Here is a 19,296-nt window from a genome sequence, read left to right on the forward strand (position 1 = left end):
ACATCATCCAAATACTGACACATTTGTGTGAGACTGAAAATAAGACACGCAATGAATTATTCATACACATTAGGAACACAGTATCAAAAAGAATGTATGATAAACACAAGCACGCAAAACTCTCTCCTTCCCCACACTGTTTATCTTGGATGAAACAACTCACATGATGACACCAAACGGGCTAAAAATATGACGCCTATAAAGTTTAGATATTCCTTCCGTGCAGGCGTTAAACAGAGCACGGCAGCTGAATGGATGCTCGTGGCAAATCTCTAGCTGCAAAGTATTTTTCTGGGTGATGGACCTTGTCTTGAAGTCCTCATAATGCGGACTCCTCTGTTTCCATGGAGACCTATTGTGATCGCTCACATCAACTGTACTCAGCAATTCACACAAGTATTTTTATTTCTCTCGGAATGAAAATTGTTTGCAGATAGTCGTGTCAAAGCTGGTGACCTCCTGAGGTTTCTGCTTCTATGGAGGGCTCACACAACAATGGAGCATGCTTCTATAGCTGCATGCATGTGCAAACTGAATGTGCACTGGCTTTGGTCCAAGCAAAGAGCTGGTCTGCTGAGAGTTAAGCTAATTTTAAAGTAAAGATACTGGAGCAGGTGCACGTGTCCTTCAAGCCTGTTAGGTGATGGGTTTTGACACAAGCACTTAACCTGGAAGGATTATTGCACAAACACTTTGTTAGATGGTACCATGTTGCTGTTTTACTCAAGAGGTTGATTTCTGATCAAGACAAAGAGCATAACTCAGGTGCAGTTTGAGATGAAAAGGCAAATAGAAAAGCTTTTGTTAACTGTGAATTTAAATAATAACAAAACCCACAAAATCACTTTTATCTGCTGAAAACAAATGTATTTGCCCTGATAGCACACATACATCTCGCCAGCACAATGAACAAAGTTGCATCGGCGAGACGTATTATGGAGAGCGTTTGCTCATTGGGCAGATGCCCCGGAGTCACGGGGTTTGGCCGATGTTTAGACGATGGATTAAAGATGCTCAGCGCGGCCTCTCTACAGCTTATATTAACCTTTATTTAGCTCGGATCATTCAATTAGTATAAATATCTCCATATCCATAGTCGAGTATTTACTTAAATCTGAAAGCAATATGGCAATATCACAACAACAAAGTATTTCAATTTTGCATATTTTGTTGTAAAAATGTAAGTGTGACTGCCCTCTATGGGTTAAAACCCCGCTATTATGAATTAATTTAGCTATTTACTGAGAATGGCGCGATCATATAATAGCACTATTGGCCCCGCCCCTCCTATAAAAAATATCACCTGTGGACTCTGTAACCTGTGGTGAGGAGGTTGGATTGAGAACATTGTAAATAAAGAGGTATAGTGAGTATTGAGTGGCTAGTTAGCATAGCATAGATTGTTCTTTGGAGATTTTATAATATTGACTGGGCGTGTCTTAACTGCTCTGGGAGCCACGCCCATAATCGAGGTATTTGTTGAAATTTTCAGGCTTTAGCAACTCTTTAAACTTCAAAATCTTACACTTATAACCAGATGAGCCACAAATTTGACCCTCTTTGTACAAAATATGAATCAATCTTTTTTTTTCTGTGTGTGCATGTAGAAACCTTGTTAAGCATGGTTGGTATTTAATATTGTAGGTATTGAAGGAATATTACTGGTTTGCTGAATAAACACTATTTGACTCATACTCTGTTTTAGTCTGGATGGCTCGAACCAAAATAATAAATAATTCCTCCTCAGGTGTTTATTCTTTTGCTTTCTATTCCTGTTTTTCCGCTTAAGGTAGTTGTTCAATTTATAATATATATTGTTTGACAGTTGAATAAAAAGAAAATTTGAATAATTTAGATTCTGTCATTACCTCTCCATTCTCTTCAAAGCCCACATTTATCGCACACATTTATCTGGAAGCTCGATTCTATCATTGAAATGGATGAAAATTGCTTTAAAATTACGACAAAAAAATGGTTCTCCTGCTGCGTTCAGGGAGCATTGTTTACATAAAAATCCCAGATGACAGAGAGAATGCCAGATGGGACCACTGCAATTACTTTTTTTTTTTTTTGCATGCACATGCAAAGGCATGCTCATTTAGACTATTTTTTTATTACACGGGAGGAAGTGCGGAGATCTGCTAATTTGAAGCTTTTTTGATTCCACGTCTATGCCTTTTCAGGAAGAAACCTTTCCTCTACGGCATGATTCACATCAGTGTGCTATTTTCTTTTTTCCTGCAAACTCCCATTCACCCAGCCTATTTTAAGATCCTCCTAATAATGCTGCAAAATATATATATATATATATATAAAAATCAATAAGCCGTGCTTAGTTTATCTCATTATAAACTAAAACAAAAAAAAAGGTGGAATTTCTGAATTGCAACCTTTGAAAGGTGAAGTGTTAAAGAAAAACGAGTGTTTGTTCAGATACCTGCAACAGTTCTGGGGGTTGCTATCTTGTTATTTTGATTAGCAGCAATAGTGTGTAGGAGGCAGAGCGACTCCACTATAGATGTAAACTTTCTGCCTGGAACGGCACAGTCTGCTGTGCTAATTATAAGAAAGAATGTGAATTTGTGTTTAACACTCAGGAGGAAAAAAACCTGTATAAACAGACCTTTTCATCCTGCACTAAATAAGCAGTTTGAAGCTATATTCACAAATGTATGTATGATTCAAAGGAAGGTTGAACTATACGGAAGCTTATTAGGGCCAATTTTGATGGAGAGAATAATTTTGGGAAAATCCAGAATAAAGTCCAAATGTCACGATTGATGCCGAAATTTCAAAAAATGAACTCAAAATACAATATGGTGATAAAAGTCATAGGTCTGCTAATGAAGTCAAATCTACGGAAGCTGACGAAGGCTAATTCACTATATGACAACAAACAGCAGCAGATTGTGGCCATCTACAAAATGCTGTGTATCGATGAATGTGTTATACTTCAAAGCTTGGTTTAATAACAAAGAGATTCTTTGTCTTTTAGCTCATAAACACAGAATTTTAATTTGTTTAAGGTCTTTGAGGAGATATTGTCACAAACTGAATCTGTTAGAAGGAAAAACCAGTTTGGGAGAGGTGAAGCTGCCTGTGGCTATTGAGGAGCTACGGAAACAGATTAGGGCCAGTTTGGATGGAGACTGTCGTATATAGTGAATTAGCAGTAATCCTCTTCCGTAGATTTGACTTTAATAACAAACCTTTGACTTTCATCACAATATTGTACTATGAGTTTATTTTTGAAATTTCGACTTCAACCTTGACATTATATTTCATCTTTATTCTCGAAATTTCAACTTAAATCTCAAGACTTCAACTTTATTCTCGACATTGTAACTTTATTATATATATATATATATATATATATATATATATATATTCATCAAAATTGTCCCTAATCTGCTCCCGTAGAACTAAAACCTCAATACAGAAAAATGGTAGTTTATAAATCCTAATTATAATCCACTTTAACCACTTTACTTTTTCAGTCACTAACGGCCTGTCCCAGAATTTTCATAGACTTAATGCAAATGTGGCCCCTCCCACGGCTACTGGCCCCACACGCCGGGGCGTGGCCTGTGGAAGGGGGCGGGCCCACATGACACACATTTAACTTTTCAAACTGCCAAAGTGCATCTACTGAGCAGGAAACAAGGAAATCACATTGGAATAGGGACACGGGGACTGATTTACAGCATCTGTTGGACTGATCGTGATGAAGTAGTTTTGCCAAAGCTAAAGATAGTCAGAATTAGACGATCAGCGGAAGCTTAAACCAGAGGGCTCAGGTGTATTGGAGGCTGTTTGGGAGACTCAGTATTAATTGATTATTCTGGATTCATTGTGCCAGAGCACAAAGATTTGTCTGTTTCATCTACAGCAGCCCGCCCAGTGGGCTTTCTGCGGAGAGTGATTGTATAGACTCCGGGAATTATCGCGGAAAAAAGCCACAGCAGCTTCGCTCGGACCGTGATTTTTTTTTTTTTTTTTTTTTTTCCCCCTCATCTGAGAGAGGAACGGAAATAATCCTAGACTGAGACCGCACCGGCTTTTTTTTTATCCTGTGTGTGTGTGTGTGTGTGTGCGTCCATCCCCAAAAGACGCGCAAGTCAGCCCTGGACTTCGCGCGAGGGATCCGCACGAGTCTCCTCCGCAGTCTCGGATGCGTAGTAAGCAGGGACTGGTGGGCTGGGTCGCACACGCACACGCACGCACCGTCGGCGAGAAACGCAGAAAGGTGAGGGTGAAAACAACGGCTTTATTTAAACAGAGGGACGCAGGACGAGGGGAAACCCACCACTGGGCTCCCCTGGCTCTGGATCGGACTGTCTAGTCCGGCTGCGTCTCATCATCGCAGGGATTCAAGAGATCTTCTTGTTCTTGTCTGGTTCTGAATCCTGGATTGGAGCCACACTGTTAAGATCTGATCATCAGGGGACACTGAGAGTGAATCTACTGGGATACACACAATGGAAACCGGTGCGCTGCTGCTGGTCGCCTGCGCGCTGCTGGGTAAGTGATCCACATTCACTGATCCAGGGAAGGTTTCATGGGGATAAAAAGATAATCTGTGCATGACACACCTGTGCGAGATGCGTGAATCAGTGGGAAAACTACAACAAGCCTTAGTGAGTCAAGTGAAGGTAGGGCAGCAGCACATTGGTGATCAATGCCATAATAACAGATGACCCTGAACAGTTGCGTGCGCAATGAAGTAGGTTAATGTGATATTTGGACTTTAGTCACAGATTAACCCTCTGCTGCCTGACCTGTGTTCATGTGTCCATCGTGTGCACTGAACCCCCCCCCCCCCATCACCACACACCATGCCACCTGATGAAGGCATGAGACACCCCACCAACACCCTTTGGTGATGTAGTCACCATGTTGGTGTGATGATGACAGCCATCACCTGCTTTGTTGCACTGTTGAGTCATTGCTTTAGGTGGGTGCAATGTCACACGTGTCAAATAATTTGTCAGATTTCACAAACGAACACAAGTCTATTGCATGAATCCCTTAAATCTGCAGCGATAGGCAACTTCAGTCAAAGCGAGGGTCACAAAAGTGTGATTTTTCTGACCCAAGGGCCACATGATCAACATTCATGTCAGCATTCATAGAGTAATGACCAATCTGAGCATTAGTACAGGAAAGAACAAAGGGTCCTTAGTGTGTCTTTGAGTCAATTTGTGTGTTTTTGGTTTTTATTTTGTATACTATATCTCGTTTTGTGTGTTTTTCAACTAATTTTCTGTATTTCTTTTGTCATTTTGCCTCCTTTTGTGTATTTCTATTCTCATTTTGTGTATCTCCATTGCTGCTTCATGTAATTTTTGCATATTTATTTAGTTCTCGTGTGTGTTTGGGAGTAATTTGATTGTTTGAGTTGTCATTTAGTGTATTTTTCTGTAATTTTGCACATGTTTTTAGTAGTCCTTTTGTGTGTTTTTGAAGCCATTTTGTATGTTTCCTTGGAGGGCTGCAAAAAGTTAGTCCGAGGGCCGTGTGTGGCCCCTGAGCCGCCAGTTGCCCATGTCTGCCTTGTCTCACACACTGCACACACACACACACACACACACAGGCACCACAGAGCAGGTCCTGCCAGTGAGCTGTCTCAAACAAACACCAGATGGCTTTTCTGTTTCCGGGATGGGGTGGCCCACTCACACTGCTGGGGGATGGAGAATGAGGAGGAGGAGGGTGTGGGTGTCTCTGGGTGTCGGCAGACCTCAGGGCCCCTTTGGCCAAGAGGATTTCAGATCTGTGCCTTGATTCACATCCCCTCCAACTCCAGCAAAAACACTTTCACCAGTGACCAAGATGTCCACATGTGAAATATTTTGTTCTCCACACATTAATCTATTATTATTATAATTATTTACCATAGCGTTACATAATAATCAATTCAGCCTGAATCATAGCGTCGCTGTATATAAATTCTATGCTGGTTGCGATGGTAATAAAGATATTGGGGGTTGGAAGGCTGTTGGCTGTGTGAGTAGATAATGGCTTCAAGTCCTGCTCTTAAGTGTTAACGTTTTAGTTTTAGTTTTCCTATTATACAAAGTTGATTTTATAAATGCTTTCATTTTTGGAATGAGGTCAAATCAGGGAATCATTTGGATTTTATTGTATTTGTGAGAGAAAAACTGCAAATATTTATGTATTTTCTTCCTTTGCTCAGGAAAAGTGACGTAGTGTGCACTATTTAAAGGTTATCGATTCAGGTTTCCTGATTCGTTTAAGGATATTTCACTCGTAGTATTAACTTTACTTAACTATGGAAGAGATTCTCAGAGATCTAATGCTGTTTACAAAAAAAGTAACTAACTCTTTAACTTGGTGCAGTATTAAAAATATGAATGTTTACATTAAGAATCGAGCCCACAGCACTGCATTACACATCATAAAAAAAAATACATGAAATGATAAATTTTATGAATCAATATCAAGCCATTCAAAGGAAAATCAATTCAAATTGATGGTTCAATTTTATTAACTCAGCCCTATTAAGAGGGAACTCATTTACCATATAGCTAGAATAGATAAATACTGCTGTGTTGGATGTATATTATTGTCTTTTTGATCATCTCAGTTAAATGTTGATATTTATACTCTTCGTTCCCCAGCCCAATCAATAAGAGCGCAGTTTTTCTTTAAATAAAAAATAAATGAGTAACTCCATAAGATGAATACTGTACATCTCGTATTTTTTAAAAGCAAAATTAGAGTTTTGATTCAATTTTCTTTTTTTTCAACGCACTCAAAAATTGACTACAGACATCACATATATTGTCCAAAGTGCAACTTTATTCTTGTGATTGTCGTCAAGAGTTAAAATGCATTGAACAATCCTAAAAATCATTCAACAATTTCTAGCTTTAACCCAGGTTTAAGCAAAAGTGCAACAGCGCCTTCACAGTAGCTTACATTTTCTGATTAAGAAATGAGAAAACAACATATTTTACAACATATAACATTACAATTAAAAAAAATAATAAACTCTTCCCTTAGCATCTCAGCATAGTGTGAATAAAAAATTAAACATGCCTGTGTCACACATATAGCCTACTCAAAGGGTAAACAAATGTAAACAAAGAGGGGGCTGGCTCACATCGTGCAACGGAAACCAACAAGGACGGAACGTGGAAAAGTCCAAAAAACTGTGGTGGGAAAAAATAAAATACATTTAAAAATATATAATATAAAAACTCGAATTTGCAAAATAAAAATCTTTTTTATCTACAAATTTGATAAATCGAGTTTTTTTTTGCCCAGCCCTACTGTACATTGATGCTTAATCTCAGTGGAAGTGTAAAATAACATTTGTATTCCTATGTTTGGTTACAGTGGCATGGGGGGGTTAAATCGTAACAGATTCTGACATTTTGAGATGCTTTGCCATAATGTTTACTTATTCATCCCTCCTGAGTGTGTACAAGCATCTGTGTGAAGTGAGGTGTGTGTTTGTGTGTAATCGGTTGTTTGATATACTTGCCATGTGTCAGCCTGCGCACACGTCTCCACTCGAACTTATTTGTGCAGAAAAAAAAAAAAAATAAGGAAAATGAAGGTGGGAGACAGGCGTGTTACACAGAGACCGTATCATTCGGTCGTTGTTAAACCCAGAAGTGCCACTTAGACAGTGTTTGGGCTGATTTATTTATTTATGCTGCTGAGTTTGCACCCAGGTTCAAGCGAGCTATGCGATATAAAGACTTTAAAAAACAGTCGCCTAAAGCAATGAATGTTTATTAGCTTTACAAGCAGGATGTCTTACATTCTCCCCCCACACAGAGCGAAAAGGAAGCCATAGTTTTTGTGTGTTGTAACAGCGTGGGCTTCCTTTTGGGGTGTGCCTCTGTTCAGGTTACAGTATTATAGAACCAGGGAGCCAATATCAAATACCTGAAGCATCTCCGTTTATGTTACTAAATTGATAGTGTAATATGTGTGGGGTTGGCTAGTTTAACTGTGAAATGCCTCACTGGTTTCCACTTACTGTGCTGACAGGAGAGCAGCCAGCGGTCACACAACTTCTGGTGAGCTGCCACCAGTGCTGCTAATCAGCACGATTAATAACTTGTCACATATCTCTGCAAACTTCTAAACTACCTTTTATATATAAACCGAAAAAAAGAAGTGTCAGTAAGGAGTTTGCACAAATGTGTTGAGCTGTTGCTCATTAAGAAAGTGAAGATGTCTCATACTGGGGTTTTAACAGCTACCACCTCCTCTAATTATTAATGTCATCTATATAATAACCACGTCTCACATCCTATGGAAAGTAAAAGATGCTCCATGCATCCTACAGCATGCACACCTATTTGTATCTTCCATTGCAGCTCTCCTTTTTGCGCATTATTATAATAGTGTATTTATCTTTTTCATTTGATGCTTCTTTTCCTTTAATCTCTTTTCTGACAATTACATGCTGAACTCTTTTTTTTTTTTTTTTAGTAAAGCTCATCCCAGTGCGAGAAACAATGTGTACTTTCCGAGCAAAAGGCAAAACCCCCGAATTAGTCAACGTGGAACATCAATTGTTTTTCAATTCAATGTTTCAGCATTTTTAAGGATGTTTGAAACTTCTGCTTCTGTTCAATGCAAATGATGAACGGTAAATTCAGCAACCAGAATGTTTTTTTATGTAAATCGAAATTTTTTTTAATGTAAATTGAAGCTGTAGTTCCTGTTTTCCTATCTTTTTTACAAAAGCACTACCAAAGTCAAACCAGTACATCAGTAGGTGGTAAGAAAGTCTGCCTTTTTTATTATTACAGTCTCTAGGCAGCTAAACTTTCCTAACATGCAACCACTATAAAGTTTTAGCAAGCACTGTGATAAATAACAGTCTGCTACTTTTAACCCCTCAAGACTAGTTATTATAATTGAATAAATAAATAAAAATAATAATATTACATTGCTTTTTTTTTATTTCGGAAGCCATATTTGAGTCAGTATTGTTATTATTTCAAAGTTAATACATGCATTTGTAACCTATTTCACCCCATGACGGTGTTTATTCTTTGCAATTGGTCCAATCTCAGTGCAATTAAAGCTAATTTTGGGACTATAGCAGGTTAGTCTTTTCTATCAACTTTTCCTCTTAGGGGTCTTCACAGCATTTTCTGTCTTTTACACTATTAAAGGCAACACCAATGACTTTCATATGCTTATTCACAATAACCATAACTCTACTCTTTGGTCTTTAGAGCCTCAGATTTTCCATTACAAGTTTCCCCCAATTTTGTTTCATTTCCATTTCATTGATTTTTCCCAAAACAAATGTCACTGCTGGCTTTCAAACTTCACTAAATCATTCCATACTTGCTTAATAGGAGTATTTGAATTTCATGTTTTTTATGCTTCAGATTGGTAAAGTTAACCTCGTGCTGAAATCACGCAAGATTACGAAACACAAGATTTTGTGTGAGATCTGACACGTCTGACCATTTGATAGACTTTACAGGAAGAAATATCAGGTAAATGTGTGATATTTTCCCATGAAGGTTTGGTCTGTGTGGTTTAGCTCTTTCCATTTCATGTAGTCAGGTCTGGCATTTCACCTCGCAAGATTTTGCGCAAAATTTCCATTTCCATCTCTGTGCAACGCATTCAACCAATATATACCTAATTATCTATTCTTCAAACACCCGTTGATGAGAAAAATAGCATGCAAATGCGTGATATTGTCACAAAACATGCATATGAAGTTGTGTTTTGCGTCATATTTTCATTTTCACCAGATTTTGTTGAAATAATAATAATAATTAAAAAATAGTAAATAACAATTAAAAAAAACTATTTCTATTTCAGGAGGTGGGATCTGTGATTACGTTGAATTTTCTGTGATCATGGGAGATCTGGTCTGTCTGGTGTTTTATGCTAAGAGTGCTTTTGAATTACTTGTTTCCAACCCCGTCCCTTCTTTTTTACTACCCAAAGTAGCCGTAGCATTTTCATCTCTGCCTAGTTAGCTTAGCCTCTGGTCTTTTAGATGAAGCCACTGTCTATACAAACCAAACATCTTCACCACTTACCTCAAGAAAACTCAACCAATTGCCTCAAGAAGCCCTTTCAATGTGGATTCCTTCCTTTCTGCAACACATCCTCTCTCACACATGCTTCCACCCACTCCACTCTTAATGCACGCTCTCTTCACCTCTTTTGAAAACTGTTATTTATACTTTGGATTGAAAGTATTTCAAGTTGTCAACCTTTTTTTTTTTTTTTTTTTTTACCATACCAATGTGAAGAAAGTCAAATGAACAATGACGCAAGTTATAATGAAACTAAAATCTTACTTCACTGCCATATACTGCTCAACAGGAAATGCGATATCCAGCTATACAGGTTTTTAAGAGAACGGCGGGTGGCACTGAACAAGCTACTTAGTCACTTTAAATGGTTTCAACCATATATAGTTACACTGATGTCCTCAAAGGGGACTTTGGGATTTTGTTTTACTTTGTCAGAATTCAGGGCCGCTCCTTGATGCACTTCTGTCTCTCCTCCGTCCCAAATTACAGTGGCAGCTGGTGGTCCACACCCAAGAAATCGCAAAGATTTCAGCATTCGAAGGGTCAAGCCAACGCATCCTTTCACTTAGCACTTTGAGTCAGCTGTTATAGCTCTGGGAATGCTTTTCGTGTTGGTAAGCCTCAGCTGACACACGGGAGAGTGCTGTCTAGACAGTAAGGCAGGATGCAATAACTCACTGTCTGGCTGTTTATGTAGCTGTCGCATGTCCATGGTATGGAGATTTTTAGCATGTGCGAGTGCGACTGTCCTGAGACGTCATCCTTTGCCTGTTGTCACTGCGATCAGAGGACCTACTTCTCTCTGATGGGGAAAATACAGGATGGTGCAGCTGTCTGACTGCAGCACGCTTTGCTTCACTCCACTCCTGTGTAGTTACAAGAATGCTTGTTGGAATCAAAACCATTACTCCCATCTTTGTGTTTACCCATAACTCGTTGCCTTTTGTTCCATTGTTTTCTCATATCGCAGCGTCGTTGTGTCAACCAAAGAAAAACCCCAAACAATAGATAATCAAAACAAGACGTTATCCTCCAATAATTAAATTCTTTTTTTTTGTTTTTTAAATAAACAAACTAAATATTATCGAATTTCAAGTCACGTTAGGTCAGTGTTAATTTTGACTAAAGATTTTCGTCTACCTGACAATAAACGAGACTATGTAGAATTTCATCAACTAATAAAGACTAAACTATAATTTTGTCACATGGGATGAAATCCAATCAGAACTTATGTGATCCATATGGTCTTATGCATTGATCACATCAAATCTGTCTGTGTGTTTTTACAAATAATAATACCATCCCATATCAGGTCGATAATTAGTAATCGGATCTTTGAAAACCTTAATGTAATTTATTGATTAAAGCTACACCAGAACTCAAATAGTCCTGATGACTCGATTTTGACAAAAATCTGTCAGTATATGGTGGGAACAACTGAGGGCGGGAACAAAAACAACACAAACTAATTGAGCGCTTATATCAGAGATTTTAGATGCAGTCCGATAAAATCCGATATTCGTTTATTGGCTGATATCAGACCGATATCCGATATCAATATCGGATCGGGACACCCCTATAAAATATATATCTCTGAGATATGGAAAAATTGTAAAGAAGGACACTGTTTGACTGAACTCCTTTAATAATATTAAATACTTGTATGTGATTTGTACTGTGTGATTGTATGAATAAAAACAAGTAAAAAAAAAAAGAAGATATCTATTCATAGAGGCGATATTGTCATTTTCTATAGCGCCAAAAAAGAAAACTCGATATTTCTTGAATCTCGATATATTGCCCAGCTCTAATTAGATGTACTGTTTGTATCAATAGACACAAGTCACTGGAACACGAGTTGTTTGGCTTTTCCCTTATCACGCCTTATTTTGGTACTCCTGCGTTATGGGGTACTCTAGGGGAAGCCAAATGCTTGTCATTGTCTATCACTCATCCAGCCAGTGATTTCCCTGGTACTACAGAATTCACACACTGCCCCCGAAAGTCACACACAGTTACGACTGCGGTTTTACTACAGCATCCCTCACTGCAGCCTGATTTCAGTCTGAGTGTTTTAGTGTCCTCATGGGAAAACCAGGAATAAAAAAAGTCCTCCTGATACTGTATATACAACAAAAAACTAAAACTCCCTAACACCAAACATGGGAAAAGTCAATCAATTAAGAGAAGTAAATGAAATGGGGGAAAGTTTTTTTTTTTTTTTTTACTTGTGAGGTGTGTTTTGTAGGGGTGTCCTGATTCAAATTTGATTTTTTTAATTTATGTTTTTCCAATTCATTTTTTATTTATTTTATTCAATTGTAGAATACTGTTGAAGGTTAAAATGTATGTAAGCGAATGATTAATAATAAATGGGTCAGTTTTTCTCATACCTACTGTTGCTGACTATTGTTCTCTGTTTGAGTGACATCACTTGATCAAGCCTTTTCTAACATTCCACACTAGGGGTGTCCCGATCCGATATTGATATCAGATATCGGTCCGATATTAGCCTGAAAACATATCCGGATTCTCCGATATTTTTATTTTTTTCCCCCAATTGTTTTTTATTTATTTTATTCAATTGTAGAATACTGTAGATATTATGTTGAAGGTTAAAATGTATGTAACCAATTGGTTAATAATAAATGGGTCAGTTTTTCTCACACCTACTGTTGCTGACTATTGTTCTCTGTTTAACATCACTTGATCAAGCCTTTTCTAACATTCCACTTTACAAAATAAGTAATTATAATTTTTTTATTAAAGAAAGAAAAAAAAAAGTATGTATGATTCATGCTGATATTGGATCAATATCGGTATCGGCCGATATGCAAGGCTATCAGTATCATATTGGAAATGAAAAAGTTGTATCGAGACATCCCTATTCCACTCTACAAAATAAGTATTTTTTTAATTTTTTTATTAAAGAAAAAAAAAAATACTAAAAGTATGTATGATTCATGCTGATATTGGCATTGGCCGATACGCAAGGCTGTAATATCGGTGTCATATCAGAAATGAAAAAGTCCAAGTGTTTTGTAAATGTTGAACTACTCCGTGTGGTGGTGTGGTTTTTCTCGGGTTCAGACGGGGATATGAGTGACTGGTGGGAATCAAAGTTGTTGAGGAAGACTTCCTGCCTGCCATAATGAATCAATAAAGTGGCTGAAGATAGGGACAGAGCTGAGGGAGCGTCTGCTTTGTGTCTGCCTGCCTTCTGTCGGTTGCTACTCCGCAGTAGCACATCTGTTAAAGCGACGTTTTTCTGTCATTTTTAAAGCTACACCTGCATAACTTTGCATCTCAGATTGTATCTCTTGTTTTTTTTTTTTTTAACACAGCGTATCAACTGTTCCTTTTCTTCATACCTTCTAAAGTGTTAATGTAGATTAGTTTTAATGTATGTTGTACTCCAGAGTACTGATATATCCTACTCAAGTAGAAGTACAGTTACTTGATTGAAATTGTACTCAAGTACAAGTACAAGTAAGTCAAATAGTACTCAAAAGAAAAGTTACTAGTTACTTTCAGCCCCAACGTTTATTTTTGGTCATAAATCTTGCCACAGTTCCCTTGCGTACTGTAAACATCTCATGTATAAATTTAAAAAGAAACAGACCAAATCTTGCACAATTGGAACTTCATTTATTTTCCACAAAGGCATCTGTATGAAATAAAAAGTTTGTCGAAATATACTATATATATTAAATTAAATTCAAAGTAAAAAAAATCTGAGACTAAGTATAGATACATTTGTGAACTCTAAGACAGTGCCATGCCAAATGTGCCATGTGGCATAATCGGTAGAAACCCCAACCTGAACCCAAGAAAGTGGTAAAACAACCTTGGCGCCGTGCGTTATGTTTAATCTGATTGGTCGGCTATGATGTGATGTGATGCAGTTGATTGTTGTCTGGTCATTTCATTTTTGGTAGTTTCATTTTAAAAACAAAAAAAAAATTACATTTTACTCCGTAACGGTTGGGTGTAGAAACGGAAGAAATGACTTTAGTTCTTTTAAATTGTACTTAAGTACAAGTAAAATGACTGATTTAGAAAAATATTCAACAAAGTACGCATAAAAGCTACTCAATTACAGTAACGTGAGTACCTTTGTTGTACTGAAGCTGTCCCTACCCCCACTCTTTTACAAACCATACTATGCCCAACACAAGTCCTCTTCAAAGAGAACTAATTACAAGCTGCCCTCCAATGTGATCCAAACCACATATTTTCATCTTCCCTACAGTGTTACGGGAAAGATTTGTGTTTAACAGGCTCATTTACCTACTACTGTTTACAAGCAGCACATCCTGCCCTGTAGGAAAAGGCTCGCCTGCACCCCCCCCCATTGGGAAATTCATCGGCTCCTCCCAGTCAGTTGATCCTTGTTGGTAGTCATGATGACTGGCTTCTAATCTACTCCTACACGCGCACACGGGCACTCAGAGTGCTCGGAGGGCTGTCTTTTCCAGCACTCTCCACTGCTCACTGCTTGATCCTCCACCCGAGCAGATCCCACGCTGGTGGGATGCACACCAGGCGCCGTAACTATGGCAAAAACTCCTCGCTCGCAGTGTCGATCCACACACTGTGACGCACGCTCGGCTCAGTGTGCACATTTAAAAAATTAAAACGTTCTCAACATCAAATGCCTGCCTTATACTGTTTTCCCCCCTAATACAAGTCCCTTTGCCCACCATATAAGCCCCCCCACCACCACCACCCAGCACTCTTCGCTTTTATTCTCTTAATAGACGTGCCTGCCTGTGTTTTTGTGTCTAATTTCTTATGCATGAATGCATATAAATTTCCAAACACATGTGTTCGAATGCCTGAGAGGAGATTGACAATGGCAGGAAAAAAAAAAGTCTGTTTGAAGCTTAATTAATAGTTAATTAGTTTCCTCCATGATCAGCTGCTTAATGGTTAACTGTTAGCAATATACCAGCCTTACAAAAAAAACACACACACCAACTGTACATAAACAAAGCGACAGCTGTCAGAAGTAATTGTGTTCTAGCCTTAGATGGATAATGACTCAAGATAGTGGAGTGTTTTCATGACTTTTGTTTGGTTTTTACAACAATTAACAAAAGCGTTTAACTTCACTTCGGCAGTATTTCATGATGGGATATAAAGCCCTGAGTTGTGTTTTGGGTTCTTTTTTGCCTCATCTATTCTTGTGAGGAGAACTGAGACTGCAGGGCTTTGTCATTCAGAAAGGGTGGGGGATGTGTGAGTGTTTGGGAGGAGGGGGAGTCACTCAGGATGTTTATGGCTGAGGGGGTTGGGAAGAGGAGGATAGTGGGGTAGCAGGTGTCCACATGGAGTTAATGGATTTGGGGATTGGTGTATACGGTGTATGGGCACTTAATGCAGTAAAGATGTGTTGTGTGTGTGTGTGTGTGTGTTTTTGTTATTGTGAGTAGTCCTTTTCAACTTTGTCTCTTCTTTTTGTGTCTCAATAGGATAAAAGAGTAAATGCGGTGATGTTTTTCTATATAAATATAGTCCGTTGGTTTTCACAATCAACGTAAACACACGTCTGTGTGGCACAGACTGTCCCGCTTCAAGTTTCGCTAAACACAGTCGACGCTCACTCTTGCCATCTGTCACACTGTAGATGTTTACCAAGTTCTCAAGAATCCCGTCTGCATAACCCAGGAGCATTACTTTCCAAGGAAATTATTTCACTTTAACTCAAGACTTTTTAGACTTGTGCTCGAGAACTGCAATAGAGGCAATCTAATTTACCCATGGTTCCTTTTGCTCATCTCCCTGATTCATTCAGTCATATTTCAGATTTAAGCTGCTACCACTGATAATCCTGTGTTCCTCATAGATTAATGAATCGGACGTTATTTACTCCAAAAAGAAAGGAAACAGTTGAAATGGCTGCTTGAAAGTTGGTTTTCATCTCCACTGTAAACACTCCATTTGTTGACATTTTTGCACATTGCATTGTGGGATGAGAAGTCATGGAGACGGGTGCACAGAAGTCCAAATCTAAGGTTCTTGCAAACTTCAATCTGACAATGTGCACCTCAGTGTTTGCTGAAGAGCAGCAATAGACGTCATTACATGATGGGTAGCATTATTGTGTGGCATCCATCTGGAGTCTCGACACCATGAACAGTGACTAGTGATTTAACTCACGTCTGAGCAGCATTTGTGTGCTTATAAAAACATAAAGAACAAAAGTGAAATGAATGCAGTCTTGGCTCAGGGACAATATTAAAACGGTTACTTTATAACAGAAGCCAGAGAACGGAGGATCAACTAGCATTTAGCAACGAATGCTACGACTGCGCCGTGAGTTCTCCCAATTGTTCTCTTGCCTTTCAATTAAATAAATCATTATTTTGCTTATATAAATAAAGATATTGTGCGTATTGTTGAGCCTAATGGTCCAAATGATTCCAGTGGTCTATCCAGTGTTTCTCAAATGGGGGTACGCATCCACCTAGGAATACACAATAGCACTACAGGGAGTAAAAACAAAAACATTGAAAATATGGGGATTTTAAAATGTGTATTTTTGACATGATAATCATAATAATGTTGTTGAAAATGATCTTGATTAGAACATAAACTGGAAATACAAGGGTCAGTCTTGGTCCCTCACCAGGTGGGAGATGACCAGAAAAGATAATAACCATAGAAATAAATCTAATTTTTTGATGTTACGGTTATGAAACTGAAATTTGATGACAGTGCTTTGATGTGTTCCTTTGATATCAAGAAAGTGGCTGTATTCTAAATGCGCTCTAACGAATGAGTAACTGTACCTGAATGCAGTTGCCCGGAATGAGTGTTCTAAATACATATTCTGAACACATGTGTTCAGTTACTACACAACACTGTTTTTTTATTGTTATTTTTTTTATTTATTTATGTTTTTTTTTTTTCTTTTGTTTTGTATTTTATTTTTTTCTTTTCGTTCTCTCTCTTTTACTACTTGTCATATCTTTCCATACTCCTCACAAGGATGTTTTATTCATTTTTCTCCTCTGCCCTTGTAACATAAAACAATATATACCGAATAAAAAATTGATCACACAAAAAAAAAATCTATTCATCATGAGGCACTAAATATTGTTTTGTTCCACTTATTTACAAAGTTATAGTCTTTAAAATGTGTGTTAACACTCATTCATTCCATCGTTTTGCTCTATAATTGTTTTTATTTATTATTATTCTGTGCAAAATGTGTATCTGGACAAAGGGGGTACTTCCATTCAGAACTAAGAGAACGGGGGTACTTGAGCCAAAAAAATTCGAGAACCACTGGTCTTCTGTTCCATTGCAAATGTGTGGGATGTTCTCATCCTCTCATCTAGATCTAGGTTGAGTTAGAGCAGATGTAATACAATGATGGTTGTAACATTTTCACTTTGTTTGAAAGGAAACAGTGAGCTCTCTCTGCTCTGAATCTTGCATCACATTGCAACAACTGTGAACCTCTCTCACGGCGAGATGAAAGACCAACGATTTACACCACGTCTTAAACTTTTGTCTGAGATGTCTCTCATTGCAAAAGGGGTTTTAGATGCACATTTTTAGGTTTTAATTAATTGATCTGCGGAGATGTTGCGCCAACAATGGCCGCAGTTACATGCTGTTTTTTTTAATTTGGGATTAGTTATTCTGAATTAAATCATTCAGAATTAAAGTGCTCTGCTTCGTGTTTACTTGGAAATAGTACATTTCCGAACTGAGGGTAACATGGAAAACCAGTTTATTCGGCTTTAGTTAATTCCGCTTTAGGTCTGGGGTTTGGGAAGGCTCTAATTGGACAGGGGGAGAATGTGACGCATCACGTCTATCCGGAAAAACATACAACAAACCTTTTATTGTCGGCTCTAACACAGAACACCACACACGAGAACGGTTTTCACTTTTATTTTGATTGTAGTTTTGAAAAAGCAGCTCGACAATAACACACGGTTTCAGTTTGGACCACGGAGCGGAAAGGAGATAGGAGCTAATCACTGCTAAAAAGCCCAGTAAAACTCTGGAACACAATCACCAGGAATAAATCATTGCTCTCTAGTAAAGATAGTAGCTCTAACAACTGGTAAAATGATACACTTGGTGATATTACAGCCTGTACGCGCAGTACAGGGACGCATTTACTCCGCCTCCGGGTCCTAGTGCCAGCCGTTCGGTGAAACCTGTTCCGTTTACAGAGGTCCGTGAGTGTTCGTGTGAAAGTCTGTATGTTTATGCCTCCGTCCATCCACTCTTTTCATTATATTCATGTCTTTTAGGGCTCTTATGAAATAGTCTCGGCTGGAATCCGGGCCGCCGCCATCTTGGATTAAGTCGTCACCAGCGCAAAATTAACTTAAAGCGGAATTAACCAAGTTAAAAAACAAGAAAGAGGAATTATCTAATTCGGAATTAAAATCGGAATAAACCACTTAATTCGGATTGAAGTTTATTTCGGAATTAATTCAGCATTAGGAATTAAGTGTTTACAAGGTCAGGTTGAAGAGGAATTAACTTTTATTCCGCTTTAAAGAGGAATTAAAGTGTGATATGGCGTTGGAGCAGTAACCAATTAAACCAAAATGCCTGTTGACTTCTGTGGCCGTGTTGCCAAACTAACATGCTTGAAATGTTGCGAGCTAAATTTAATATGCTTGTTGAATAGCATTTCAAAATATCAGAAGATTCATTTTGTGCTCATTAAATGCTTCAAAGACTGTTCCTGGATGGCATAATAAACCTCAAAAGCTTTTCTCCATCACGGTCCAACAGGAAGGCAAAGCAGCTGAGAGTGTAGGAGGCAGGATGAAGAGGCAGCTGTTCCACAGAGAAGGATGGCTTATGATTCTGCTCTTAGCTGTTGACTTTATCGACTTGATTAAACCTTGGAAAGAAGATGAAGAAAAATACGAGTTATTAAATTTCAGTTAAGCATGTGCACTGTAGCCTTTCTGACACAATGCACAGTGTTTTCATCTCAAACACCTACAGTGTCACATAAGGATATAAGTAAGAATTAGTCTTCAAAACCCCCTGCTGCCTCCATCCTGTTTTCTCCAGCTGTTATGAGCAACAGCGCAGGTGGGGTCATGACTGCTGTAGCCCGCGGGGGCCCATAAATTAGGAGTAGTTAGCATAGTGAGAGCAGAGGACAACATGACCCAGGTGTGATTTAAAACCGGAGTCTGAGGGAAATTTCATGCTGGAGGCTTTTTATGTAGTTTGGTGCAAGGCGGAATTGGAA

General features: G+C 38.3%; 1 protein-coding gene across 1 annotated transcript in view; it reads left to right on the forward strand.

Moving 5' to 3' along the window:
* The first annotated feature begins 3,644 nt into the window (after nt 1-3,644).
* The window catches only part of igsf3 (immunoglobulin superfamily, member 3), a 90,983-nt gene continuing 75,331 nt past the window's right edge, over nt 3,645-19,296 (forward strand). The window contains exon 1 of the mRNA XM_028435440.1: nt 3,645-4,521. Coding sequence (XP_028291241.1) covers nt 4,479-4,521 — 43 coding nt within the window. The 5' untranslated portion in view covers nt 3,645-4,478. The remainder of the gene's footprint in view (nt 4,522-19,296) is intronic.

This window comes from Gouania willdenowi, chromosome 21 (assembly GCF_900634775.1).
Source record: "Gouania willdenowi chromosome 21, fGouWil2.1, whole genome shotgun sequence".
Taxonomy (NCBI): domain Eukaryota; kingdom Metazoa; phylum Chordata; class Actinopteri; order Blenniiformes; family Gobiesocidae; genus Gouania; species Gouania willdenowi.